This window comes from Populus euphratica, unplaced genomic scaffold (genome assembly GCF_000495115.2).
Source record: "Populus euphratica unplaced genomic scaffold, PopEup_1.0 scaffold315.1, whole genome shotgun sequence".
Taxonomy (NCBI): Eukaryota; Viridiplantae; Streptophyta; class Magnoliopsida; order Malpighiales; family Salicaceae; genus Populus; species Populus euphratica.
The window spans coordinates 60,104-83,598 of record NW_011500203.1 but is presented as its reverse complement, the minus strand read 5'-3'; the positions used below and the strand labels follow the sequence as shown (position 1 = coordinate 83,598).

Sequence of the window (23,495 nt, the reverse complement as noted above, 5' to 3'; positions counted from 1 at the left end):
TAATATTGCTTTTGAAAATATAATAATCAAGTCATAAAAAAAATACATATGAACATATTATTATTTTTCATGAATTTTAATTAACTTTAACATATGTATACCTTATTATGTATAATTGTTTTCTTTAAATTTTTCATTGTAGCTTTACTTTATAAATATTTTAAAATACTAATAATTATTTGAAAATTAATTTTATAATTTTATTGTTTTCTTGTATTCTATATCATATTTGGTCTATTTTTTCACTAATAGGGTACCTCTACTTTTATATATCTTCTAATTTCAGAATTAATTTTGAAAATTAAATCTATATTTTCATTATTCTCTTAAAAAATATCTCATAATAGACGGCTTGGTTAAAACAGAGAGAAGAAGGATCTAGAACATATAAAGACCTACCCTTTCTCTATAAAACCACACCCAAAGACTGAACCTTTTGAAACCCTAGATCTCCCTCTTTCTCTCCTCTCTCTCTTTATTTGGTGTGTCGTTTAGGTTTCCTTGTTTGTGAGCGCATAAAAAAGAATGGCGGAGACCGAGACGTTTGCTTTCCAGGCTGAGATCAATCAGCTGTTGAGTTTGATCATCAACACTTTCTACAGCAACAAAGAGATCTTTCTTCGTGAAATCATCAGCAATTCCTCTGATGTGTGTTTCTTTCCCTTTATGTTATGCTTCTGTTTTCTTTCCTTTTGTCTCGTGGTTTAACGTTTGAAGAGAGTGATTAATGTATGAAACGTTTAATTTTAGCTGAATTTTGGGACTTTTTTGTTGTGTTTGATAGACCCTTTTGTTGTTATGTTTTAATTATCTTAAAGATAAAAAGTTTTCTTCATTTTTATCGTTTTATGTATGAATAGGCTAATTAATGTATGTATTACTGTATGTTTTAGCTGGATTGTGGGATTTTGATGTTTTGTTTGATAAGCCCTTCCGTTCCTATGCTTTAGTTATGTTAGATCCAACCTTTTCTTTCTTTCCTTTTCTCAATCCGTTTTGAAAAATCAGATACAAGTCTGTTCAATTGGATTGCTCTAATGGTTGTTTTTGAACTAAATATGTTTCAATGAATGAAAATTTATGTAATTTCGTGTAATGTGGAACCATTTGTTTGGAATGGTATGGTCAATGGGTGTGAATCTGCAAATAGTGGTATTAGCTTATGATGTTATTGTGTTTGTGTTTTATAGGCTTTGGATAAGATTCGATTCGATAGCTTGACTGACAAGAGCAAGCTCGATGCCCAACCCGAGCTTTTCATTCACATTATTCCTGACAAGGCCAACAATTCCCTCACTATTATTGATAGTGGAATTGGTATGACCAAGTCTGGTAAGCATCTAATTTTTATTTGTAGTTGTAATGTTTGAATTTTGTTGCAATTGTTAATTAGGATTCTGTTTTTGTTTGATGTTTGATGTTACTTGTCTTGTTTGTATCAGATTTGGTGAACAACCTTGGTACCATTGCAAGGTCTGGAACTAAGGAATTCATGGAAGCTGTTACTGCTGGTGCTGATGTTAGCATGATTGGACAGTTTGGTGTTGGGTTCTACTCATCTTACTTGGTTGCTGATAAGGTGGTTGTTACCTCCAAACACAATGATGATGAGCAGTATGTGTGGGAATCTCAGGCTGGTGGTTCATTTACTGTCACCAGGGATACCTCTGGTGAGAACCTTGGCAGAGGTACCAAGATCACACTCTTCCTTAAGGAAGACCAATTAGAGTACCTCGAGGAGCGCCGACTCAAGGATCTGATTAAGAAACATTCTGAGTTTATTAGCTATCCTATTTCCCTTTGGATTGAGAAGACCACTGAGAAGGAGATTTCTGATGATGAGGATGAGGATGTGGAAGATAAGAAAGATGAGGAGGGTAATGTAGAGGATGTTGATGACGAGAAGGACAAGGAAGAGAAGAAAAAGAAGAAGATCAAGGAAATTTCACATGAGTGGTCTTTGGTGAACAAGCAGAAGCCCATCTGGATGAGAAAACCAGAGGAGATCACCAAAGAGGAGTATGGCGCATTCTACAAGAGCCTTACCAATGATTGGGAGGAGCACCTTGCAGTGAAGCACTTCTCAGTTGAGGGTCAGCTTGAGTTCAAAGCTGTCCTCTTTGTCCCTAAGAGAGCACCATTTGACCTCTTTGACACCAAGAAGAAGCAGAACAACATCAAGCTCTATGTCCGCCGTGTCTTCATCATGGATAACTGTGAGGAGTTGATGCCAGAGTACTTAAGCTTTGTGAAGGGTATAGTGGATTCTGAGGATCTTCCTCTCAATATTTCAAGAGAAATGCTTCAGCAGAACAAGATCCTCAAGGTTATCCGTAAGAACTTGGTCAAGAAGTGCATTGAGCTCTTCTTTGAGATTGCTGAGAACAAGGAAGATTATGACAAATTCTATGAGGCATTCTCTAAGAATCTGAAACTTGGTATTCACGAGGATTCTCAGAACAAAACCAAGATTGCTGAGTTACTTCGATATCACTCAACTAAGAGTGGTGATGAGTTGACCAGCCTGAAGGATTATGTGACAAGGATGAAGGAGGGCCAGAGTGATATCTATTACATTACAGGAGAGAGCAAGAAGGCTGTTGAGAACTCCCCATTCCTTGAGAAGCTGAAGAAGAAGGGATATGAGGTTCTTTATATGGTTGATGCAATTGATGAATATGCTGTGGGACAACTAAAGGAGTTTGAGGGAAAGAAATTGGTTTCTGCAACCAAGGAAGGTCTTAAGATTGACGAGACAGAAGATGAGAAGAAGAAGAGCGAAGAGTCAAAGGAGAAGTTTGAGGGTCTGTGCAAGGTGATCAAGGATGTGCTTGGTGACAGGGTGGAGAAGGTTGTGGTATCTGATCGTGTGGTGGACTCTCCCTGCTGCTTGGTCACTGGAGAGTATGGTTGGAGTGCAAACATGGAAAGAATCATGAAGGCACAAGCACTGAGGGATAACAGCATGGCTGGGTACATGTCGAGCAAGAAAACAATGGAGATAAATCCAGAGAACCCAATCATGGATGAGCTGAGGAAGAGGGCTGACGCAGACAAGAATGACAAATCAGTGAAGGACTTGGTCCTCTTGCTATTTGAGACAGCTCTGCTTACATCTGGGTTCAGCCTGGATGATCCCAACACCTTTGGCAGTCGCATCCACAGAATGCTGAAATTGGGATTGAGCATTGATGAAGACAGTGGTGATGCTGACACTGACATGCCTCCATTGGAAGATGCTGCTGAGGAGGGCAGCAAGATGGAGGAGGTTGACTAAACCTCAGCACTGTGGCAACAAACAGGGGTCTCAAGTAGTAGCGGTCCCCATCCTATCCTTCCATTAATCTGATCCCAGTCTTTACTTTATGGATTTTGATTTTATTAGGATTACCAAAACGGATGTGACTAATGGAGGTATTTACTTTGGTATTGTTAAGACATGGTTTCTTTTTTCAATTAAAGTAAGATACGCGCAATTTCATCACCACTGCCTTCCTGGTTGTTTAGTTAAACCTTCTTTCATTTTATATGATGATGTAAAATGTATGCATTGAAAGCATGATGATGATATAGAATTGAGTGAAGCGGAAAAAATGTGACTGAAGGACAGCCAAGAAAACATCCTCGATCATAAATATCTCGGCCGAAGACGTATATAATGGGCAACCCTCGGCAAACAAGGAAACAATCGTCCAAGGATTTGAAAGATCGACAATTGATTGCGATTAATGGACAAGATACTGGCGATCCGGCGCGATTATCTCATTTAACCAAAAATAAATACTCTGAATGAAATGGAATTGAGGCTTTTAGAGATTTTGATCCCTCTGAAATCCTCAACGCCTTGTTCTCTTAATTTCTTGTTTTTCGGTGCTGGCTTTTTGCGAGCCATTCTGACGATGGGTGTGTTTCACGGATTTTGAGGTAATTAAATTGTTAAAACATGATAAAAAAGTTCTTGTTAGGATCAAAGAAACAGGTTTTGGCATTAATACAAGATATATTAACATCAGAATGTCTTAGCATATAATACTCATTTCGGTATCTATGATTTCATGAAAAGGACACAACAAGCCTCGATTTTATGTTTTGAAGAACTAGGCTGTGTAGCAAAACTCGAAATAAATACAAAAAAATAAAAAATTGTCAGAAAGGATCCTTCAACAAAGCATAGTAGAGATCTAAAAAGATAAAAGATTTTCGGGCCATTCTATTAACTTTATAAAATCAAAGCCTGCAGTGTACACAGGTAAGCAAAAGGCCACAGTTTCCAATTCAAAGAGAACAGAACAATATTTAGCAATATCACATTCTTTGCATGCATGCTTGCTTGTTGGGTAGCTTGTTAAGGATAATCAGGCAGCAGGTTCTAATTTTATATCAATTTCTTCAACAGCCTGATGAGCCTGAAGAATCCAACAGGTCTCTCTTTCTTGCACATGGAGAGCAGCACTAAAATGCCATTGGCACGGCATTACAAGAGATGGGCATTGCAATAGGTTGAAGGCCAAACAAGTGACCAGTTTGTAGAGAGCAGAGATTAAACTGAAGCCAAAATCTCAGAAAACTAAATCAAAGCTTAATTAAATGCAACCGTGAAATTTAACCCCCATACAAATGAAAGAACAAACAACCGCAACCCATTTGTTCCAGGTAGAAATTCTAATCTATGCAAATTGGAGAGAATGCTCAAGTCATTGCATTTCTAAAACTCAAGACTGCATTCCTCCTATATCTAGGAACCCTTTGCACACAACCCCACACATTTCTTTTAAACGGCATCAGTACAACTTACTCAGGTATCATCGACTTGTGAGTGAAACACAAAACTTGGGAATGTGGTGGTGATATCCCTGTTCAAGAAACATGAAATAGATGTTTAGTTTCAGACAGAGTAAGTCTCTTTCTGTGTACTGTCCTTCCAAGGCATTGGAGAGTCGTATTTGTGTACTATTCATTAGTGATAACGTAATGACTAACTTGAGATATTGGAGAGTCATATTCTTCAAAAGAGAAGGATGTCGCAAAACAAGGCTTCGCCATTCTTCTTTATCAATCTTCCCATCATGCTTAGTATCAGCTTCCTCAAATGTCTAACATAAACAAGAACAGTAATATAACACCCGTGTTTCTTTTTTCTCCCTTTTGTAACTCTTTTTGATATGGCGCTATGCAACAATAACATCATCAATATATAAGTCAACTAGATTAAGGAAACACCTTATCAATAATGCTCTCTATAACATCATCTGACAGGTTCATACCAGATTCAGCAAGTGTAGCCACTACCATTTGCTTTACCTGTGAAATTTGATGATCATAATAATTTTGACTCGTGCATTTCAAATATATGCAGGATAGACTTTTCAAGAAATTCATGGTATGACTATGCAGCACAAAGAAAGTCCAATAAATACAGAGCATGTGCAATATTTTGGGCAAAGATGTTTTTGTATCATAGAAGAACAACCGCTATAAACTGGAAAGGCATTAAATTGGCCATCATTATAAAGGCTGTAGCTAAAGTGGTCAAGTTGCCATACTTTAAGCAGGGTAAATAATTCCAAGAAGCTTTCAATTTATTTTTTATTGCAAAGCTACTCTTATATCTCAGTTCATCAATATTCCATTTACTTCTAAAATGTGCTCGATCTATTCCTTTCAAGTTCTTCGTAGGTAAATCACTTTTAAATTCTATTCATAAATTAAAACGATTGCATATTCTGCTTACTTCCAGTTATAATTTCAGTAATTGACAGTTTCACTTAATTAATTGCTTTTCTCAAATTCTTAATGATGAAAAATAAGGCAACACATAACAAGCAAAGAGTTTTTTCTCTGTTCTGCAACTTAACTGCCATAACATCATAGAGCAGTGTGAGAATGCATGTGTGTGAATGCACGGTATAGAGACAATGCAGCAATCCAATTTAGACAACAGAGTGAAAAAGAAGTGAATTTAAAAAATCATAGACTGTTGTTTGTTGTTTATAATTGATAATCCAAGTCAGATGTCAAATAAAAGCAGATGTATCTTAAATATTGCAGGTTTTCAGAGTTAAAAAATCCAGTATCTCCACTTGAGCAGAACAAGTACCTCCTGTCTCTCGATAAGTCCTTGCTGTTTGAGATCATACAGTTGGAATGAAACTGCAAGAAAGTGAAATGAGGGCATAGCAGGAAACATCAATATGTAACGATTAAGAGCACTGCCGTGAAATCACAGGAAAATGAAGGACTTGGACTATGAATTAAAATCTAATTGATCACATGTATGATGTTCAGAAATCAAATAACCTCCCCCACAATAGCCGTACCAATATCTTCTCTCTCCAAAAAAGAAGAAAGGAAAGAGAACAAAAACAAAGATGAGGTGGGAGGCATATATCAAGTATCAATTGCAAATTACAGATCCCCTTCACTCTAATTGATCCATTTTCCATATACTAGCAACACTTACATTCAATCTTATCATCAATTGGTGCATTGGGGTGAAAGACAGAGAGAGAACGTGCAAACTCCTCAAAATCTAATATTCCATTGTGCTTTGTGTCAAATAAGTCAAATACCTACAAAATTTCAGACTTAGGACATTAATAAGCAAACTTCATTGAAGGCATTTTCATAATGAAAGTCTTATACTATTATAGGGAAAACATGAAGAAATGCAAGATGACAAAACAAGAGAACGGGCATCAAAAGAAAACAAAATTGAAACAACTGACTCTGGAGGTAAGATGAACAGGATACCCGATCTGCAAATAAACTGTCCTTTTTATTTGTCTTGAATAATGCTAGTTGAAATTCTTCCTGTAATTAAATATTTATAGAACTTTCAATTAACTACCATTAAAGATGAAGCAACACATTAAGCATTCTCTCCTTAAAAGGCTACTCTTAGCAATGGAAAACCAGTTCCATAGGTGCAAGAAGTCAATAGCTCAATTAGAACAATGGCAAGTGCCACAACTTTTGTTACCTTATTGATCAGCCCATCATCAATCACTGCACTGCTGATCTTCTTAAACAGTTCATACAATGCTTCTATTTCACTCACACTAACTGCATTTGGAAAGAACAAGCATCTTATGATTGGGAAACCTTTCAATTCAAAGACCAGCCTTTTGCAATTAATCCAGAAATCCTAAGACTAGCTGAAGTTATGAAATCCATATGAAGTTGATGCGTGCAATCACATGCATGAGAACATGTGACAGGTGATTCTAACATGTGACAGGTGATTCTAGAACTATCAATTTCCACAGGCAAACAAAAGGTAACTGAATGACAGATCAAGTCATACATTTAAATTATAATAACTATACTACAGTAATTCCCGAAACAAGAACTGAAAATTTAATAAAAAGATGTAACATACACACTGTTTCCCTTGCAAGAGCTTCTGGATCTTCCAGCCCCTTGTTTTGCTTATACAAATCCGCATCACAACAGCTTGATACAGCAGCACAAAAATGCTTTATTCTGTCTAGGCACTGTGCCATGATCTTTTCCAGGCATCAAAACACTCCATACCTGGAGCAAAAGGAGAGAGTTACTTTTTCAATTGTGCACTCTAGTTAAAAAGACTGTTGATTCAGCAAGCAATCATGAAAACGAAAGGGAATACTCTTGACTATGATGCGGGTTTAAGTTCTATTCTATTGCCTTGGAAAAAGAAGCATAGACTGTATAGTCAAATAACTTGTTAGTGTATTAGCCTTGGAAACACATGTACACTTGTGTCTAGAGAATAATAACAAGACAGGATATGAAATGCTCAAAGTTTACTCTGAGGCTAGACAGCCAAATCTAGAGTATTCCTCATGCTTACCACCACACCAACAAGCCTACATCCTCAAAGGCTAAAATCAAAAGTTTATTCACTCCTGATACAAATTCATGTTGATATTTTGAAAGCCATTCAAAAAGGCTGGGGATTGATTTATTATGGACTGTGTTAAACCTAAAATTCGCTCCTATCAGTTCACCTTTTAAGGCTACCCCAGTCCTTTGAAATCAACCCTTAGCTCCTGCCCTTGTTTTGGAGGATGAGAATCCAAGCTCATAATGAACTTATTCATAAAAAACCAGGCATGACAGCAACATTCATCATCATCATCAATATTGAAAAGCCCATAAAAAATATATATGGCACTCTGAACAATATATTCAAATGCCATAACTGTCCTTTAAGAGGAAAGTTCTGATGACTACAGGACAGTGATGCACTCTTAAGTTCTATTGCCTGGGAAAAGGACAAGTTGACGGTATATATTTTTAAATCTTGGAAACCCTATCTACACCTATGTCTAGAAAAAATGAGGAACACTGCAAATGAAAATGCTCACATGTTTAAAATCTTAGGAACTTGCATCACATATACTCTTGTCAAACAAGAAACACTATCAGAGGCTACACATCCAATGTCTAGAGCATATGCCATACTTGCTACCCCACTGCAGAGCATTCAACCTAAAGGAGCACGTATCAATGTTTTTTCACCCCTAGGAACAACTCAAAGGCCTTTTTAAGGTGGGTGATTGACATATTATGGAGTACAATAACAATTAACAACTTGCTCCAGTTAGGTTAACCTTTCAAGGGCGCCTCAATAATCCTTTGAAATCAATCCTTCCCTCCCACTTTTGTTTCAGCCTCCCACTTTTGTTTCAGCAGTAGATATTTCAAGCTCAGAATGAAATTGTTCATAGATAATCAGATTACACAGCAAAATTCAATTACAACATCAATATTCACTTTCTATCAATCAAAGGATGGAATCACAGGTATAACTAAACCTATAAACAAGCAGAAGCCATGATAACAGCTACAGCAACAATTCATCAATTGCATTACATGTAACCGATCCAAAAACCTAAACTTTCTGATCCGATAACTCCAATGCCATCTTAAGAATCGAAACTTGAGGCACGAACCACGCACAGAAAACAATTGAACCATTAGCCCACAAAAGACAAGCAAAACCCAGAAAAAAGATTAAAACTTTTAATAAGAAATCAAATCATTATCCAAGATCAAAAACAGAAACAATCAAGAATACATAGGAGAGAAAACAAGGAACTGTAGAAATGGATAATTTAGAAAAATACTTTACCTTTTAGAAAATCAAACGAGAGGAAAGAAGGTTAAGAAGGGAAGGTGAAGAGAAGTCAAGATTCTTGTTCATGTCTCTCACTATTTCCCTTTCTTTCTTTCTTGGTACAGTTTATTAGTATTATAATTATGTAGAGAGGGAGAGATGGGGGGTTGTAAAGCACGTAGAGAGTGGTTGGGATTTATTTAATGTAATTAAACTTAATTTAATAAAACCCAATTCGCAAACCAAGGTGTTTAAAAATATAACAAAGATATATGTGTGTGTGTGTGTGTATATATATATATATATGTGTGTGTGTGTGTGTGTATATGTATGTATGTATGTATAAAGGTGGAGGCATGGCTGGCCAAAAATGGATGCCAAACCAAACCTCCCATTGCAGACAAGGACTTCCACGCAAGGCCTCACGAGGTTGTTGGCTCTCTTTATTCAGCTGTGGTCGAGACCACATGGGAATGCTGGTCCCGCAATGGTGATGTTCTGGACTAGTACAAAATGCAAGTGCTTTGCAGCCAGGCCAAAATCCATGGGCGCATGATTGTGGATGTTTTGGACAGATGTCAAACACGCTACGTTTATGATTAAAACAATCGCATGATTGTAGACAACAACAAAAAAAAAGAAGTTATGGGTTGAAAGACATCACACTTCGAAGCCAGTCCAGCAACCAAATATATTTGTCCGGAAGAAATTTATTATATATATAGTAATTTGGGTATAAATATGATGCCTAGTATTTTATAATGAAAAAGATTTAGTTGTGGTATGGAGTAAGGTCTACTTGTTTGATCCTTCTCAATATTGGCTAAAATATATATGTTTAATATTGTAGTGCAAATTATTTTTTAAAAGTATTTTTTAAAAAAATAAATTAAAAATACTTTTTATTTTAAAATACATAAAAAAACAAGTTAATGTACTCTTGAATACTTTTTAACTTGAAGATTTGGATTATAAATTAATTTATGGATTTTTAGATAAATATAAGTTATAAATTTTTTAAGAATATTCACTTTAAATAAAAAATGTTTATGACAAGCTCCTGACTAAGCTGAGTTTTGTAAGTTTATCCATCTAGCTATAATTATTGTTAATCATAATAATGGTTCCTGAAAATGATACCTGGAGTAGTATATTACCAAATCCAATATTGGTAAATCCTAAGTGTATAGTTTATTTGAAAATTAGGATAACTGGCTGTGGTGTTCTTGTTTCACAATGGGCTAGACTATGTTTTTATATAAAAAATAATAATAATGTTTAGATATTAAAATGAGATTAAAAAATAATATGAAAAATAGATAATGATAAATGTGTAATAATACTAATTAAAGCTAAGATAATATTGTTTATTTTTTTGACAAGATACTTTATTCCAACTTGCTAGCTATTTTAAAATTTTAAAAATATTATTTAAATATTAAATTATTTTATCACTCTCAATCAAACCTATAATAGAAAAACATCAAGGTTAGAAAACTTTAGTACCTCTTAATTCAATTACTTATATTTATTGTATTCAAGGATGCATGTGTAATTTGACTATTTATAGAAAAATAAAAATATCAAGATATTCTTGCCCCGCTATATTGATTCTTCTATCATCAAAAATAACTTTTTATTTTACTATAATGAAAAATAATGAACTGACAAAAAATATCACCAATTAAATCTATAATAACTAATAAATTGTGTGAAAATACCAAAAAAAACCCTAACTCTAAGACAAATGTTTTTCTTTTTTTAAGACCATGGACGTCTCTTAACTATTTTAATGAATAGTAGATTGTTCATAAGGTTACACAGAAACCCCTTTTCTTTTTAGTTACTGTTTTCATTAGTTTTGTTATTATTATTATTATTATTATTATTACTATTAGTATCATTATTATTGCTATTATTATCACCACCACTATAACTATTATTATTATTATTATCATCATCATCATCATCATCATCATTATTACTACCACCACCACTTTATTCTTCATTATCATCATTATAATCACTACTAGCACCGTTATTATTATTATTATTATTGAAATAACAAAAAATATAAACTTAATTTAAAAAGTACTATTATTATTATTATTACCACAACCACTATTATTATTATTATTATTATTATTATTATTATTATTATTATTATTACCGCATCTTCTCCTTGAAAAAGAAAAACTTTATCATTCAATTATATTTGCATTTTTATTGTCTTGATATCAACATGTGCTATTTAGATTATATTTGTGAATAGTTACACCAGATATTTTTTTAGACCATTCCTATTATATTTTCATTACATATCTAATATAATCCTATTATATTTAATTAATAAACTACATCTAATACATTATATTATACTTTAAAACACGTAGAAAAAACACTATGTAGGTACTATATATATAGACTCATTGCACTATGGATCACATTATAGTACCTGTAGAACATTGTCTTTTCTGTTTATTAATCAAAAAGTGCTGCTGGATTTAGCTTGACTGCCAGATCTAAAACTATTGGATTTGACTTTCAGCCAAACCCATCAATTTTACATTTGGTTGGGTTACCAAATATTCTTAATTTTATTTTTTTTATTTTTAGATTTTTTTTCTTTTCTCTTATTGATTTTTTTTCATACAATAAAGAAGATATAAATTAATATGTACTATGTACATAGATTCATTATGCTATGGATCACACTATAAATATAGATTGTTTGCATTATGGACGACACTGGACTACCTGATGGGCATTGTTTTTTTTTTTTTAGTCAAAAAGTGTTATTGGGTCCGACTTGTAGCTAGATATTTCCATTTTTTTTTATCTCTTTAGATTTTTTATTTTTTTCTTATTTAATTGTTTTTTCATACAATAAAGAAAAAATAAATTGATGAGATTTTTTTATATTGTATAAAAGTTGGGTGATGATAAAAAAATATTATCTCAATATATTTTTTTTAAAATAATTATTATGTAATAAATAGCATATTAGTCCGCACTCCGCAGCAGGTCAATATAATTTTTTTTAAAATATAAAAAATACTTGAGTTGGATTAAAAACATGAAATGTATTTGCACCATCATCATCTTCAAATAAAGTATTTTCTACAGTAACATCATGAATAGCGCATAGCATAGCAACGCCCAATACACCGCCAACTAATTTCTTTTCCTTTAATTTTTTTCTTTTAAGATATTTTTAATTTTTTTTTCATCTTTGAACTTTTTTTCTTTTCTCTTATTGATTATTTTTCTCATACTGTAAAGAAAAAATAAATTGATGTGACTTTTTTATATTGTATAAAAGTTAGGCAATGACAATTTTTTTCCTTTGAGATTGGGTTGAATTTTTGTATTCAAGCATGTTTGTTTTTGCTTTTCAAAAATACTTTACATAATTTTTTCATTTTTTTCTTTAATTCAAATTAATATATTTTTTGATTTTTTATATTATTTTAATGCGATGATAAAAAAATCAAATTTATAAAATAAAAAATATTATCTCAATATATTTTTAAAAAATAATCATTACGTAATAATATAATAGCTAGCATATTAGCTCGCGATCTGTAGCTTTTTTTTTCAAATGTAAAAATACTTGAGTTGGATCAAAAAGCACAAAATGTATTTGCACTATCACTATTTTCAAATAAAGTATTTTTCATAGTAGCACCATATATAGCGCAAAGCAAAGCAACGCTCAATATATTAGCAACTAATTTTTTTCCTTTTAAGATATTTTTAATTTTATTTTTTTTCCTATTTTATTTTTTTTCTTTTCTCATATTGAATTTTTTTTCATTGTAAAAAGAAAATAAATTGATGTAACTTTTTAAATATTATACAGAAGTTAAGTGATGATAATTATTTTTTATTTTAAGTTGGGTTGAGTTTTCTTATTAGAGCATGTTTGTTTTTGCGTTGCTTTAAAAAAAAATATTTGTTTCTTACTTTAAATTAATATTTTTTTTTAATTTTTTAATATTATTTTGATGTGTTGATATAAAAAATAAAATTTTAAAAATAAAATTAATATTATCTCAATATATTTTTTTTTAAAATAGTATTGTCGACATAAATTCATTGCACTGTGAACCACACAGTAGATATAGAGTGCTTGCACTGTGAATGATACTTGATGCACTTGTAGCTATCGTCTTTTCTGTTTATTAGTCAAAAAGTTATGTTGGATCTAGCATGACTGCTAGACTCAACTTTATTGGGTCTGGCTATGAGGCAGACTCAAGGCTATTAGATCTCGCTAAGTCACCATATATTTTTAATTTTTTTTCTCTTTAGAATTTTTTTTATTTTCTCTTATTTAATTTTTTTATATTAATAAGAGAAAATAAAATGATGACTTTTTTTTATATTGCACACAAGTTGGATGATGATAATTTTTTTTTCATTTGAGATGAGGTTGAATTTTCTTATTCAAACATGTTTGTTTTTGTCTTTTAAAAATGCTTTAAAAAAATTTGAATTTTTTTTATTTTTTCCTTTAATTGAAATTATTATTTTTGATGTTTTTGTATTAATTAAAATTAATATTTTTGATATTTTTGTATTATTTTGATGTGATAATATAAAAAATCAATTTAAAAAAAATATTATCTCAATATATTTTAAAAAATAACCATTAAATAATAATATAATAGTTAGTATATTGACCCGTGCTTTTCAGCAGGTCAATAATAATTATTTTTTAAATATAAAAATAATTGAGTTGGGATAAAAATACAAAATGTATTTGTACCATCATCATATTGGGAAGTTATGGTATAATGAATAATACCATTGTTAGATAAACAGGATATTAAAGTGATGAATTTGCCACCATTGTCAGAATATAACGACTTTATCTTTGTTTTAAATCATGTTTTGATAAATTTTTTGAATTGTGAAAAGATCTTTGAGATATCAAACTTGTTGATCATGGGATAAAACTAGATATATCTACTAAAATCATCTACAAAAATGAGATAGTAGCAGGAACCATTTGGTTTGTTAAAACATCTTGTAGATTAGCTGCCATTTATACTTTGTTTCATTCGATTTGTGTAATTTCTAGAGATCACTAGCTACTATGTTGCAGCTTCTAAGCAATCTAAATAGGTTTCATAACCTATTAGGAGATCATGAAATTCTTCAAAAGTCAATGAGTTTTCTCGTGCACAAATGAGAGCAACAATCTCCCTGAAATCAGCCCTTAATCTATGTAGAAAGTGGAGTGTGAGGTCATCATCCGAGAGTGGCTGATCAATGATGGCAATTTCACCTGCCAGTGTCTTTACATGCAAATAACCAATGATTGATCTATTTCTGCATTGAATTAATGTAAGTTTCTTCTTTAGTTGCATGACCCTAGTTTTGGAACGACTAGCATAAAGAGTATGAAGTTTCTCTCAAGCTGGATGAGATGTTTTTGCAGTAGTTATAAGTGGGGTGATCTTACTTGATGTAAAGGCTAGGATGAGGCCAAGGATGAGTTTATCCTATTTGACCTGGTATGTTTTATTTAGGTTTACAAAGGGGTTGAGATCAATCAAGGGACAAGGAATGTCACCATTTATGTAGTCAAGTAGATCGTAGTCAATCAATAGTGCTTCAAATTAAGCATGCCACTAAAAAAAGTTAGATGGAGTTAATTTTCATTGATTTGGACAGTGATATTTAGAGCAATTAGATACTTGCTAGAGTTAAAAGAAGGAATGTGCTGGGGTTGAGATTTTGGTTTTGATATGAAGGAGAAGACATGGTAGGATTTGAATTGTTCTCGTGGGAGATTTCAGACTCTGGCATTATATAGAGCATTAAAACTAATACGCTTTCAATGAATTAACTCTTCTTACCTTATTCAAACGTTTACATAAGATATGTGACACACACTGGTAATGCATTGGTTATAAAAATCCAGTGTAGATAGAACTTTTGGTAAAACTAATCCTTAAGATAAATTGTACCAGTATAGAATTGCATCAGGTTTTAAGTAGTTTGAATGGAGGTGAGAGATTCTCTTGGATTTCCAGCGTTATCTTTATTTATTATATACCCTTTTTATTTTATTTTAAGTATAATTAATTTTATTATTAGTATGTATGCTAAGTTTTTTATTTTTTTATATCAATTGCAAATCTAAATATATATAGGTAGCATGCATGCTACTATTATATTATTATTTTTATATTGAAAACATGTTTGCTATTAATTATGCTTTTGTATTCTCAAGGATTTAAACTTGTATCTCCGGGCTTCCATTGAAACAATTCAACATGTCTTGTTATGATAAGTTAAAAATACTTGCTTATTAGTCTATAATTAATTAATATATATATATATATATATATATATATATATATTTCTTAACTAAGATGTAGGGATTCCTAATTATTATTACCCTCTCGAATACTATTTTTATGCATTTTTGGGTTTGCTTTTGTTTGATGTGTCACTGCTAATAGTAATTGAAATGATGTGAACTAAATTAAACCCTTCTTCTACAGAAAGAAAAGCGAAAATGGAAATGTGATGGTCTAAATTTATCTGCAACCTGTCTCTACTTTTGCCACGGCTATGACCTGATACACTTTTGTTGTTCTTCTTGGCATTCATCCTGCTTCCAGAGCTTCCTCCTCCTCTAGATTCCTCCTCCTCTATTTGTTCTCTCACCACCTTTTTTTCCTGCTTCCAGCGGCGTCCTTTTGTCAGGTCTCTTCAGTTTTTGATCATCTCTTGTACTGCTTTCGGACGTTGCTGGAGTTCTCGGTATTCCATCTGATCGGATGGTCTGTTCATAGGAGCCTAATTGTAGCTTACTTAGCTCGTCCCTTAATATCGGTATCTGTTTCCCTCTGGATAGTAGAAGCTCCTGTGTTGGCATTCTATGATCATTTTCCCTTGAGCCTTTCTCTTGTTCAAAGAACAGGACTTGCACAACTGTTCTTAATGGTAGCCGCTCATTCTTTACAGCGTGAGTACGTACTTCTGGTGACAGTTTTTGGCAGTCTAGTTTCCTGCAGAGACGCTTCTTGTCTGCCTTGCTTAGATCAGGATGCTTCTGTTTTAATTGAAGACAAAAAAGCATGAATAGAGCATGATAAATAAAACATGAAGAGCATTAGAGCATGAAAATTATTGAGTTGCTGAACAGGACTTGAGCTTTTTATCTTGGTAACGTTTATTGCATATAATTGTTTTACCTTGAGATAAATGTTTATTGCCCTGTAAAGGTCATCATGATCTTTCCTGGCAATATCTGGTAAAGCTTCTGCAACAGATAAAACTTTTGATACCGGCAAGTTGATATCTGTGGCAACTGCTTGAAGGTAAGAGTCAACAAGCTTTCCAATCTTTCTAATTGATCTCATAAACTGGGTGTTTTCTGTAGGTGCTGGTGATGTTCTTCTCCATAGCAGCAGGAAGCTTTCTAGCACTGCCGCAACCAAGTCAATATCATAATAATATTGATTAGAGGATGAATGTGAAGGAAATAACAGGTCACTAACTGTTGCCTCCTCTAACTGCTGGCTTGATCTCCTTATAAGTTCTGTCTTTGTAACTGTAGATGCGCCTAGGTAGTTAGCAATGCTAAGAAGTCTTAACAAGAAACCAACTGAAACGGACCCTTTATCTGATGGGATCTTATTCACGATGATTTCAAGAATTTTCCGATGCTTATCTGTAACCTCATCAGTCTGAGACACTGAGCTCTCTGGACGTGTGATCTTTGTAGTGTCTGGTAGCCAACGACAGGCATAAACATGCAAAGCTTCACCAATGAGCTGCGGTGGGAGCATATGTGTTGATTTAATAGCTATAATTATGCACCGGAAAAGGTCTATGTCAAGATCAGATATGTCCTCTGTCCACCAATCCTTCGGAACCAATTGCTGCTGCTTGTTGAACCCTAATCTAGTGTAAGTGTAGGACCATGTGACCTGCAAAGAAAGATGATTTTCCTGAAAAGATTTAGTAATCTAAAGAACAGTTCTGTAATTGTTTATGTAAGGTATTTGTTAACCTTTGCAGGGGGTGTGAGGATTTTTCCAACAATTGAATCAATGCATCTTCTGATGATTCCCAGGTTCTCTGACCACTCAGTTAGCTTGACTGTTGTCTGTAATGTGATAATGGAGTCCTTCCAACCTACTAGAATGCAGGAATTAAAGAAGGCCTCAAGTTTAAGGACAAAATTTCCCTTCTCAACAGCTTCTGTCATTCGAAGGAACTTTGCAGCACAAAATGCAGATACAAAGTTATGAGCACTGAGATTGATTGTTATTCCATAGCAATATTTAGCACACAGCTCAAAAGCATCTTCCCCTCCAGGAATATCATGCAGCTGTATGGTAACAGCACTTGAATCATCAGAATCTGCACACAGCCTTTGTAAGAGGCCACACTTCGGTAATAGTGAAAACTGCAGCTAAGAACAGTAAAACTAATAAGAATCTAAGTCATCGTGGATGAATTTAAGGTTCGGAAAATCAAGAAACGTAGATTAAATAGTGAAATTGTATTTTACATGCCCTGGCCAAATCATACCTGATGAAGAAGATAATTGATGTTGCTGATTTGTATAACAAGGTCATTAGGTATATCTGATACCACAGACCTGCAATTCAAAAGTACTAACATGACTAAATACAACTCACATATGATACATGCAACTTTAATCTAATAGAATTTAGCAATCGATCAGCATACCTGGTAGCCTCTTCTGTGTAGAAGGTATCGGGCCGCGTCCCGAGTTTCATAAACTTCATTTTCGCAATTTTCTTTTCCTTTAATCAAAAGACAGTGAGAGATTTTAACTTCAGAACAATGGAGCATGCCCTTATGAGATCTTGCCTGAAAGAAATCCAGGATGTGTTTATATATAATTTAGTAAACAGAAAACTACCCCGTGATTAACCATAGTAATTTGTACATGAATTTTGTATATCAAACAATATTAACAAATGCAATCTATGTATTCATTGTGTACTTCAATTAGTACCAGCAGCAATGGTGATTCATGAATTCTAATTTATTTTTTGGTCAGAACAGATACTAAATGAAATGTATTAAAAGGAAGGGCATGATACACAGAAGGCCAGAAACTTGGCTAAAAAAGAAAATCTCTTTATATATCTTTTCTCTTTCAATAATGTTAATTACTTCTCTGCTGAATAATTCCCATCTTCACTTGCTGCTGCCTAGAATTAAAATTGGGAAAATCAAACCTGATAAAAATGTTGGGAAAATGTCAAAAAAAAAAATATAGTAGAAAAAAAGTAAGGAAAAAAAATATTAATTTTCAAAACATATTGAAGTGAATTGGTAAAAAGAAAATCTAAGGGGAAATTGCAAAATATGATTGGATTAAACATGCAAATAGTCACTAATTAAGGGAAAATCTAGAGTTTTTAGGACATACTCACAATGATTGACAGGGCACAAGGGCAGTAATCTAACAACTTCATCAGCTCATAAATAAACATTTAATTTTGAGAAAAAGATTCATCACCATGCAGTGGCTTCACAGTTATGGCCAAAATTATCAAAAACATGAGGAAGAAAAGCAGAAGAAACTGAGATGGTGGAAGAAGAAAGGATCACAATTCATGAAAGACATGTCAATCCACATAACTGTACAGCTTTAGCATGCAAAAGTGTTAAACACAGAGAGTTGAACACTTTTAAAATGTAATTGGCATGTAGGCCTTACCTCACCTAACCTAACCTTTTTAATCCAACAAGGGCCCCATCATATTCAACATTTTTCTGTATAGAACCCTACAAGACAAGCCCTTTAACAACAGAAGAAGAGGACGGTGCTGTCAGGCTCTTAGAGAGAAGAGGATGGTGCTAGAAGAAGAATCTTTACAGGAAACAGAAGCAGTTTCTTTGACACCCTAAATCACGCAAAACTTTCTCTAGTTTATATCTGTCAGGTCCATTAAAAGTTAATTTGGTGGTTGAAGTTGATTAAATGCTTAATCAGCAAGGCAAGAACTCTCACTGGTTTACAAGTTTAGGCATGGGATTTTGTACTTGTTGTGCTAAAATGCTGACAGATATACCTCATAAGAGACTGAAATATCTGATTTGGCAGAATCCAAAATCCCTTTAAGCAGTAAATGTGTCCTCAGCAATTACCTCACCAACCACACCAGTGCCCACGCAAACATGGTAACCTTATATACTATAAAACAAAATAACTATATACAGGTATATTAACAGATGTATTCAAGTGGTCTCGATGCATGAAAATTGATCGATTATATTCCCAGCAAGTAAACTTTGTAGCTGTAATATTGTAGGCATGTGGCAAATGGAAGATCCTAAAGATTGATGGAAAAACACTAAAGTTTCAACTCAGAATAACATTCCATGTCAAAAGGAGATGCTAGATAATTTCATCTGACAAACCACTTGGAGGGCAAACAATAACACTCCAACTCATAATCATGCTTGGAATTTGAAAGGTTGAGCAAATACCTACCGTAACTATGATGATGTTTGATGGCTCCTAATTACATTTCCTAAGCATGTCTTCCAACTAGTTTAGGAAATGAAAAAATGAAGTGATTCTTGACCTTTTATGGCTTGCAACCCAATCAAAGCATATAGTCCATACATAATGGAGTTGTGTGTATAGCCACTTCGGGGGTGCTTTCCTTTTCTTATCTCCAGGAAGTATAGACAGAGCTACAAGTATTGGCGGTACTGGTTCTTTACTCTTTGATGCAGAAGGCCAATTTGTAGGCAAAAAGTTTCTTTTTCCTTGCTTAAAAACAGGTTGATTGTCGGCGGATGAGTAATAAATAGATTTCCATTATAACCAATTTGAGTGAGAAGTAAATTTCTGAATCTGTTTAAACCTGGGAATTAAATAAAAGATTCCTTTGCCTTGGTTTCTTTATAGGGGTAATAACATAGAACATTAAATCTCACACCAACCCTGTTCTTGCAGTAGTTGACCACTCAATTGCTCTAGAGCATCTCACAGTAAAGCAAGAGGAGGATAGGCTCAACTGATCAACAGCTCAGGGAATTAAAATTGATGGCAAGAAAAAAAACAGTGTTACTTAGCTTAATTGATATGAAATGATTCTGCCATGTATAATTTGGTGACATGAAGTCAGGAAGATAGACAGACACTGCATGCAATCAAATCTCTTCAAACCATATCTTATGTGAAACATGGATGGCATCTAGGAAGAAAGAGACATGAACTTCCATCATAATGAAATAAAAGTAACTGTGGTCACTATGACTTGGAGACTCGATTTAATTTTCTCTAGGCAGACAACTACTACACAATCTAAGTTTACTACACAATCTAAGTTGATATGCTTTTGTTTATCTTTCCTATTCTGCAGCAGCCCAAATATCTCAGTGTCCCTTAGGCAATTGAAGTATTACGCCTAACATAAGCTGAACAGATGGGGAGTGGACCAGTTTTTGTGATTTCCTCCATTAAAATAAGAACATGATTTCCCCCATAAAAATAAGAACATGATTTCCCTATCCCTCCTCATCTAGAAAGAAAAAACTGTACCTTTAGGTATTGGTGGTCCAGATAGAATGCGATGTTGGTCCTGGTGCTTTTAAAGATTGGTTGAAATCTAACATAGTGGTCTGCAGCAACAGGTGGTGGTGAAAAGAGAAACACGGTGGTAATGTAGCTCAACACCAAGCTACTTGAAGCCAAAAAGCCCTTAAGAGCTTTCTCTTCTAAACACTACATAATAACATCAACGATGAAGAATAATAAAAAAGAAATGCTCATGTCAATTCAGAATCATTAATTGACATTCAAAATTTTTTCCTTCCGCTATGATACTCCATTTACCTACTTCTGCTAACAATCCCTTTCAAAATTGATAAAGGAATTTGTCCACAAGGTCCCAGAAGGTTTTCCGTAAGGTCCCAGAAGATTTTATAATTTTCTCCTTGTCCATATTCTATTGGAATTATTTTATTCATAGCATACAGTAAAGCTTCTTTTTCCATATATATTTTTTTATCCTCTAGCTAACCAAAGTGTGATAGAATCTCTAAAATCTGCATATAAACAAAAAAGCACCTTGAGCTAGCTTTTGTGCTTTGGCTATTGAGTGGGGGACAATAATAACGAGTCAAGCAGATTTCTGTCAATCAAATCACCCCGATTTTTCCCATTTTACCAACTTAATTATCTACCACTGTATATCATCACCATCATCATCATCAATGAGACTGGACCAAAGCTAAAACACACGCACAATTGTTCACGTAATGAAGACGGAAGCATATGTAAGCAAATATCAAGAAGAGTGAACATACCACAGTCCACAAGTAGTTGTTCGATTTCAAGCGAGCAGCAGCAGAACCCTTAATTGCACAAGTGATGAAAAGCTGAAGATTCAACACTCTTCCAACTTGGATTGACAATTGATAAAGGAAGCAAAGACAGCAGTACCATGGAAACATAAATCAGGAACAAACAGGTGCCCATCAATGTACATAAACATGAGAAGCAGATATATATGTGACATTCAAGAAATGACTTGAAGGCTTCATGCATGTAATCCTGCTGGCTAAAGGGAGACGAGGAGGTTGTGGTACTGCGGGTTTCTGTTAACTCAACTAGCAAGACAACACACTCGCAACAACTACAACAAGAGAGAAGAAAATGAGTCTCTCTCCTTCCTTTCTATGTCTCACTTCACCAAGACTAGGGGAGGATAGAGAGAGGGGGTGGTTGATTGAGATTAGTCAGCATGGTAGTGTATCAAAAGCATCTTATATGTGGTAGAAGGTTTAGGAAAAAGCAAATTGAGGGAGCAAACAGGAGATAGCAGTCACCTTTTCTTATGCTGGAAATTGGTGCTGTATGATTAATCTCTCGGAAAGCATGCAAAATGCAAGTGGACAATGCTTATAGCAACCAAAAAAAGAGTGCTTCTCCTATCACTTTTAAGAGATTTAACCAATTATGGTTTGGTTTTGCCTCGTGGTTAAGAACCTCAAGGGAGATAAATTCTCATGAATATTTGAAAGAGAAGTGGATTGAATTTTACGTTGTTTCTACACTTTATAATTTTGTTTGAGAATGTCTGTGTTTGATTTCAGATGCTTGGACATAATTATGAATTTGTTAAACCTCTAATCACATTAAACAATCATATCCTAGCAACATGGATCGAATTTCTGCACATGAAAATTAATCTTAAAAGAACGTGAAGCCGAGATATGTATAGTTTTAAAATTCAAATGGGGAGTCGAATTGATGTAAGGTTTCGAATACGGATTAAGAAGTTAAATTTAAAACAGATAAAATCCACGAGTTCTTGACCGAATAAAGAGAGTTTTTTTATTTCTCCTTCAACTGCGGTCCCTTTTTAAAACAATGGAAATATATATATATATATATATATAAAAGTCTTACAAGTGGGACCAAGCAAAGCCAGAAGGATCCACTGTGCTATTCGTCATCATGCTCCTCTCCACTAGCTAGCTTAATGATATTCTCTTCTTTCATCTAGTCCTTGCCTTGATTTGCATGTCGGCCACGTGTGCAGTCCTTATGCCGTTGGATTTCTCTGGTTCCTCTAGCAGCCGGTGAGGACGATAGGATTTGCCCGCACTGCACTGTTGGAGGCCGAACACCAGACAAGCGGTTCTCTTCGGTCTTCAAGGCCACCATTAATCTGCTGCTTAGCATTTCACGTGTGCTCGCGTCAATCCCTTCTCCTCTTTTTGTTGCTTTGATTTAAAAAAGATTGTGTTTTTTTGGATCCATCTTCTTTACTCCATTCACCACTCCATGTCCTTACAAGGGGAGGAGGGAAAGTCGAAGAGGTGGATGTGATGTCTTAACTGTTAAGATGCTTTGTATGGTTGTGTTTTGTCTTTAGAACTCGATCGATCTTGATTAAAAAGAAATATATTTTATCACTTTTCTTAACCAAATGATAACAGTAAAAGCTACAGAAACACAAAATAATACACTTTGGTCTTTAATTTGGAGATCAATGTGGATGATGTCATGACAAGACAGATGATAGACGAGCCTAATCAATTGCATGTTTACCACCACCATCATCATCATCCTTGATTACTTTTCAGTTTTGAAAAGGGCAGCAAGCTAACCGACCATCTGACTTTGTGCTACAAAGTAGCTGATGTTTATCCCCTTGACCCTCTCTTAACCATTCCTTCGTGTGCTTTCTGTTAACGATTAATAAATTTTTTTTTTCAAAAAGGAATTTTACTGTATTTGTTTTTTATTTTCTTTTTAAAATTATTATTTTTTAATTCCGATTCCATATTTAACATTATTATATTTATTAAGGGTTTATTTTTATATTTTTTATAAGATTATTTCGATGAGTTAATTTAAATTTTTTAA

At 33.8% G+C, this 23,495-nt stretch overlaps 3 protein-coding genes across 25 annotated transcripts; 1 reads left to right on the top strand and 2 right to left on the bottom strand.

Annotated features, from left to right (window-relative positions):
* The first annotated feature begins 393 nt into the window (after positions 1-393).
* On the top strand, positions 394-3,494 carry LOC105111941 (heat shock cognate protein 80-like). Its single transcript, XM_011007457.1, has 3 exons — positions 394-648; positions 1,191-1,332; positions 1,443-3,494. The coding sequence occupies exons 1-3, from the start codon at positions 526-528 to the stop codon at positions 3,275-3,277; spliced, it is 2,100 nt and encodes a 699-aa protein (XP_011005759.1). The 5' UTR covers positions 394-525; the 3' UTR covers positions 3,278-3,494.
* A 708-nt stretch (positions 3,495-4,202) lies between these two features.
* CBL3 (calcineurin B-like protein 3) lies at positions 4,203-9,258 on the bottom strand. 4 transcript variants are annotated; one of them, XM_011007453.1, is made up of 9 exons: positions 9,116-9,256; positions 7,379-7,533; positions 6,980-7,062; positions 6,751-6,810; positions 6,461-6,569; positions 6,098-6,150; positions 5,221-5,301; positions 4,981-5,093; positions 4,203-4,853 (listed from the first exon to the last, which is right to left on the bottom strand). In XM_011007453.1, the coding sequence occupies exons 2-9, from the start codon at positions 7,500-7,502 to the stop codon at positions 4,796-4,798; spliced, it is 681 nt and encodes a 226-aa protein (XP_011005755.1). In that variant the 5' UTR covers positions 7,503-7,533; positions 9,116-9,256; the 3' UTR covers positions 4,203-4,795.
* A 6,312-nt stretch (positions 9,259-15,570) lies between these two features.
* LOC105111938 (BTB/POZ domain-containing protein At5g47800-like) lies at positions 15,571-23,090 on the bottom strand. 20 transcript variants are annotated; one of them, XM_011007438.1, is made up of 10 exons: positions 22,533-23,008; positions 21,428-21,522; positions 20,661-20,843; positions 18,830-18,906; positions 18,202-18,339; positions 17,822-17,965; positions 17,660-17,729; positions 17,136-17,540; positions 16,315-17,052; positions 15,571-16,172 (listed from the first exon to the last, which is right to left on the bottom strand). In XM_011007438.1, the coding sequence occupies exons 6-10, from the start codon at positions 17,878-17,880 to the stop codon at positions 15,753-15,755; spliced, it is 1,692 nt and encodes a 563-aa protein (XP_011005740.1). In that variant the 5' UTR covers positions 17,881-17,965; positions 18,202-18,339; positions 18,830-18,906; positions 20,661-20,843; positions 21,428-21,522; positions 22,533-23,008; the 3' UTR covers positions 15,571-15,752. The 20 variants fall into 20 exon arrangements, with proteins under 20 accessions (XP_011005740.1, XP_011005745.1, XP_011005737.1 ...); XM_011007443.1 differs by having other exon boundaries at positions 18,275-18,339; XM_011007435.1 differs by having other exon boundaries at positions 17,822-18,339; positions 22,533-23,090.
* Between the last annotated feature and the right edge of the window lie 405 nt (positions 23,091-23,495).

Bases quoted from the DNA above. Each gene is read 5' to 3' on its own strand.
- CBL3 (XM_011007453.1), bottom strand. From the start codon at position 7,502: ATGGCACAGTGCCTAGACAGAATAAAGCATTTTTGTGCTGCTGTATCA. The intron at 6,570-6,750 runs GTATCCTGTTCA...GAAATTTTGTAG, and splicing joins ACAGTTTATTTGCAGATCGG to GTATTTGACTTATTTGACAC. The intron at 5,302-6,097 runs GTACTTGTTCTG...CAAATTTCACAG, and splicing joins GACTTATCGAGAGACAGGAG to GTAAAGCAAATGGTAGTGGC.
- LOC105111938 (XM_011007435.1), bottom strand. From the start codon at position 17,880: ATGAAGTTTATGAAACTCGGGACGCGGCCCGATACCTTCTACACAGAA. The intron at 17,541-17,659 runs GTATGATTTGGC...TACTGTTCTTAG, and splicing joins TCAATTATCTTCTTCATCAG to CTGCAGTTTTCACTATTACC. The intron at 17,053-17,135 runs GTTAACAAATAC...CTTTCTTTGCAG, and splicing joins TCCTCACACCCCCTGCAAAG to GTCACATGGTCCTACACTTA.
- LOC105111941 (XM_011007457.1), top strand. From the start codon at position 526: ATGGCGGAGACCGAGACGTTTGCTTTCCAGGCTGAGATCAATCAGCTG. The intron at 649-1,190 runs GTGTGTTTCTTT...TGTGTTTTATAG, and splicing joins TCATCAGCAATTCCTCTGAT to GCTTTGGATAAGATTCGATT. The intron at 1,333-1,442 runs GTAAGCATCTAA...TGTTTGTATCAG, and splicing joins AATTGGTATGACCAAGTCTG to ATTTGGTGAACAACCTTGGT.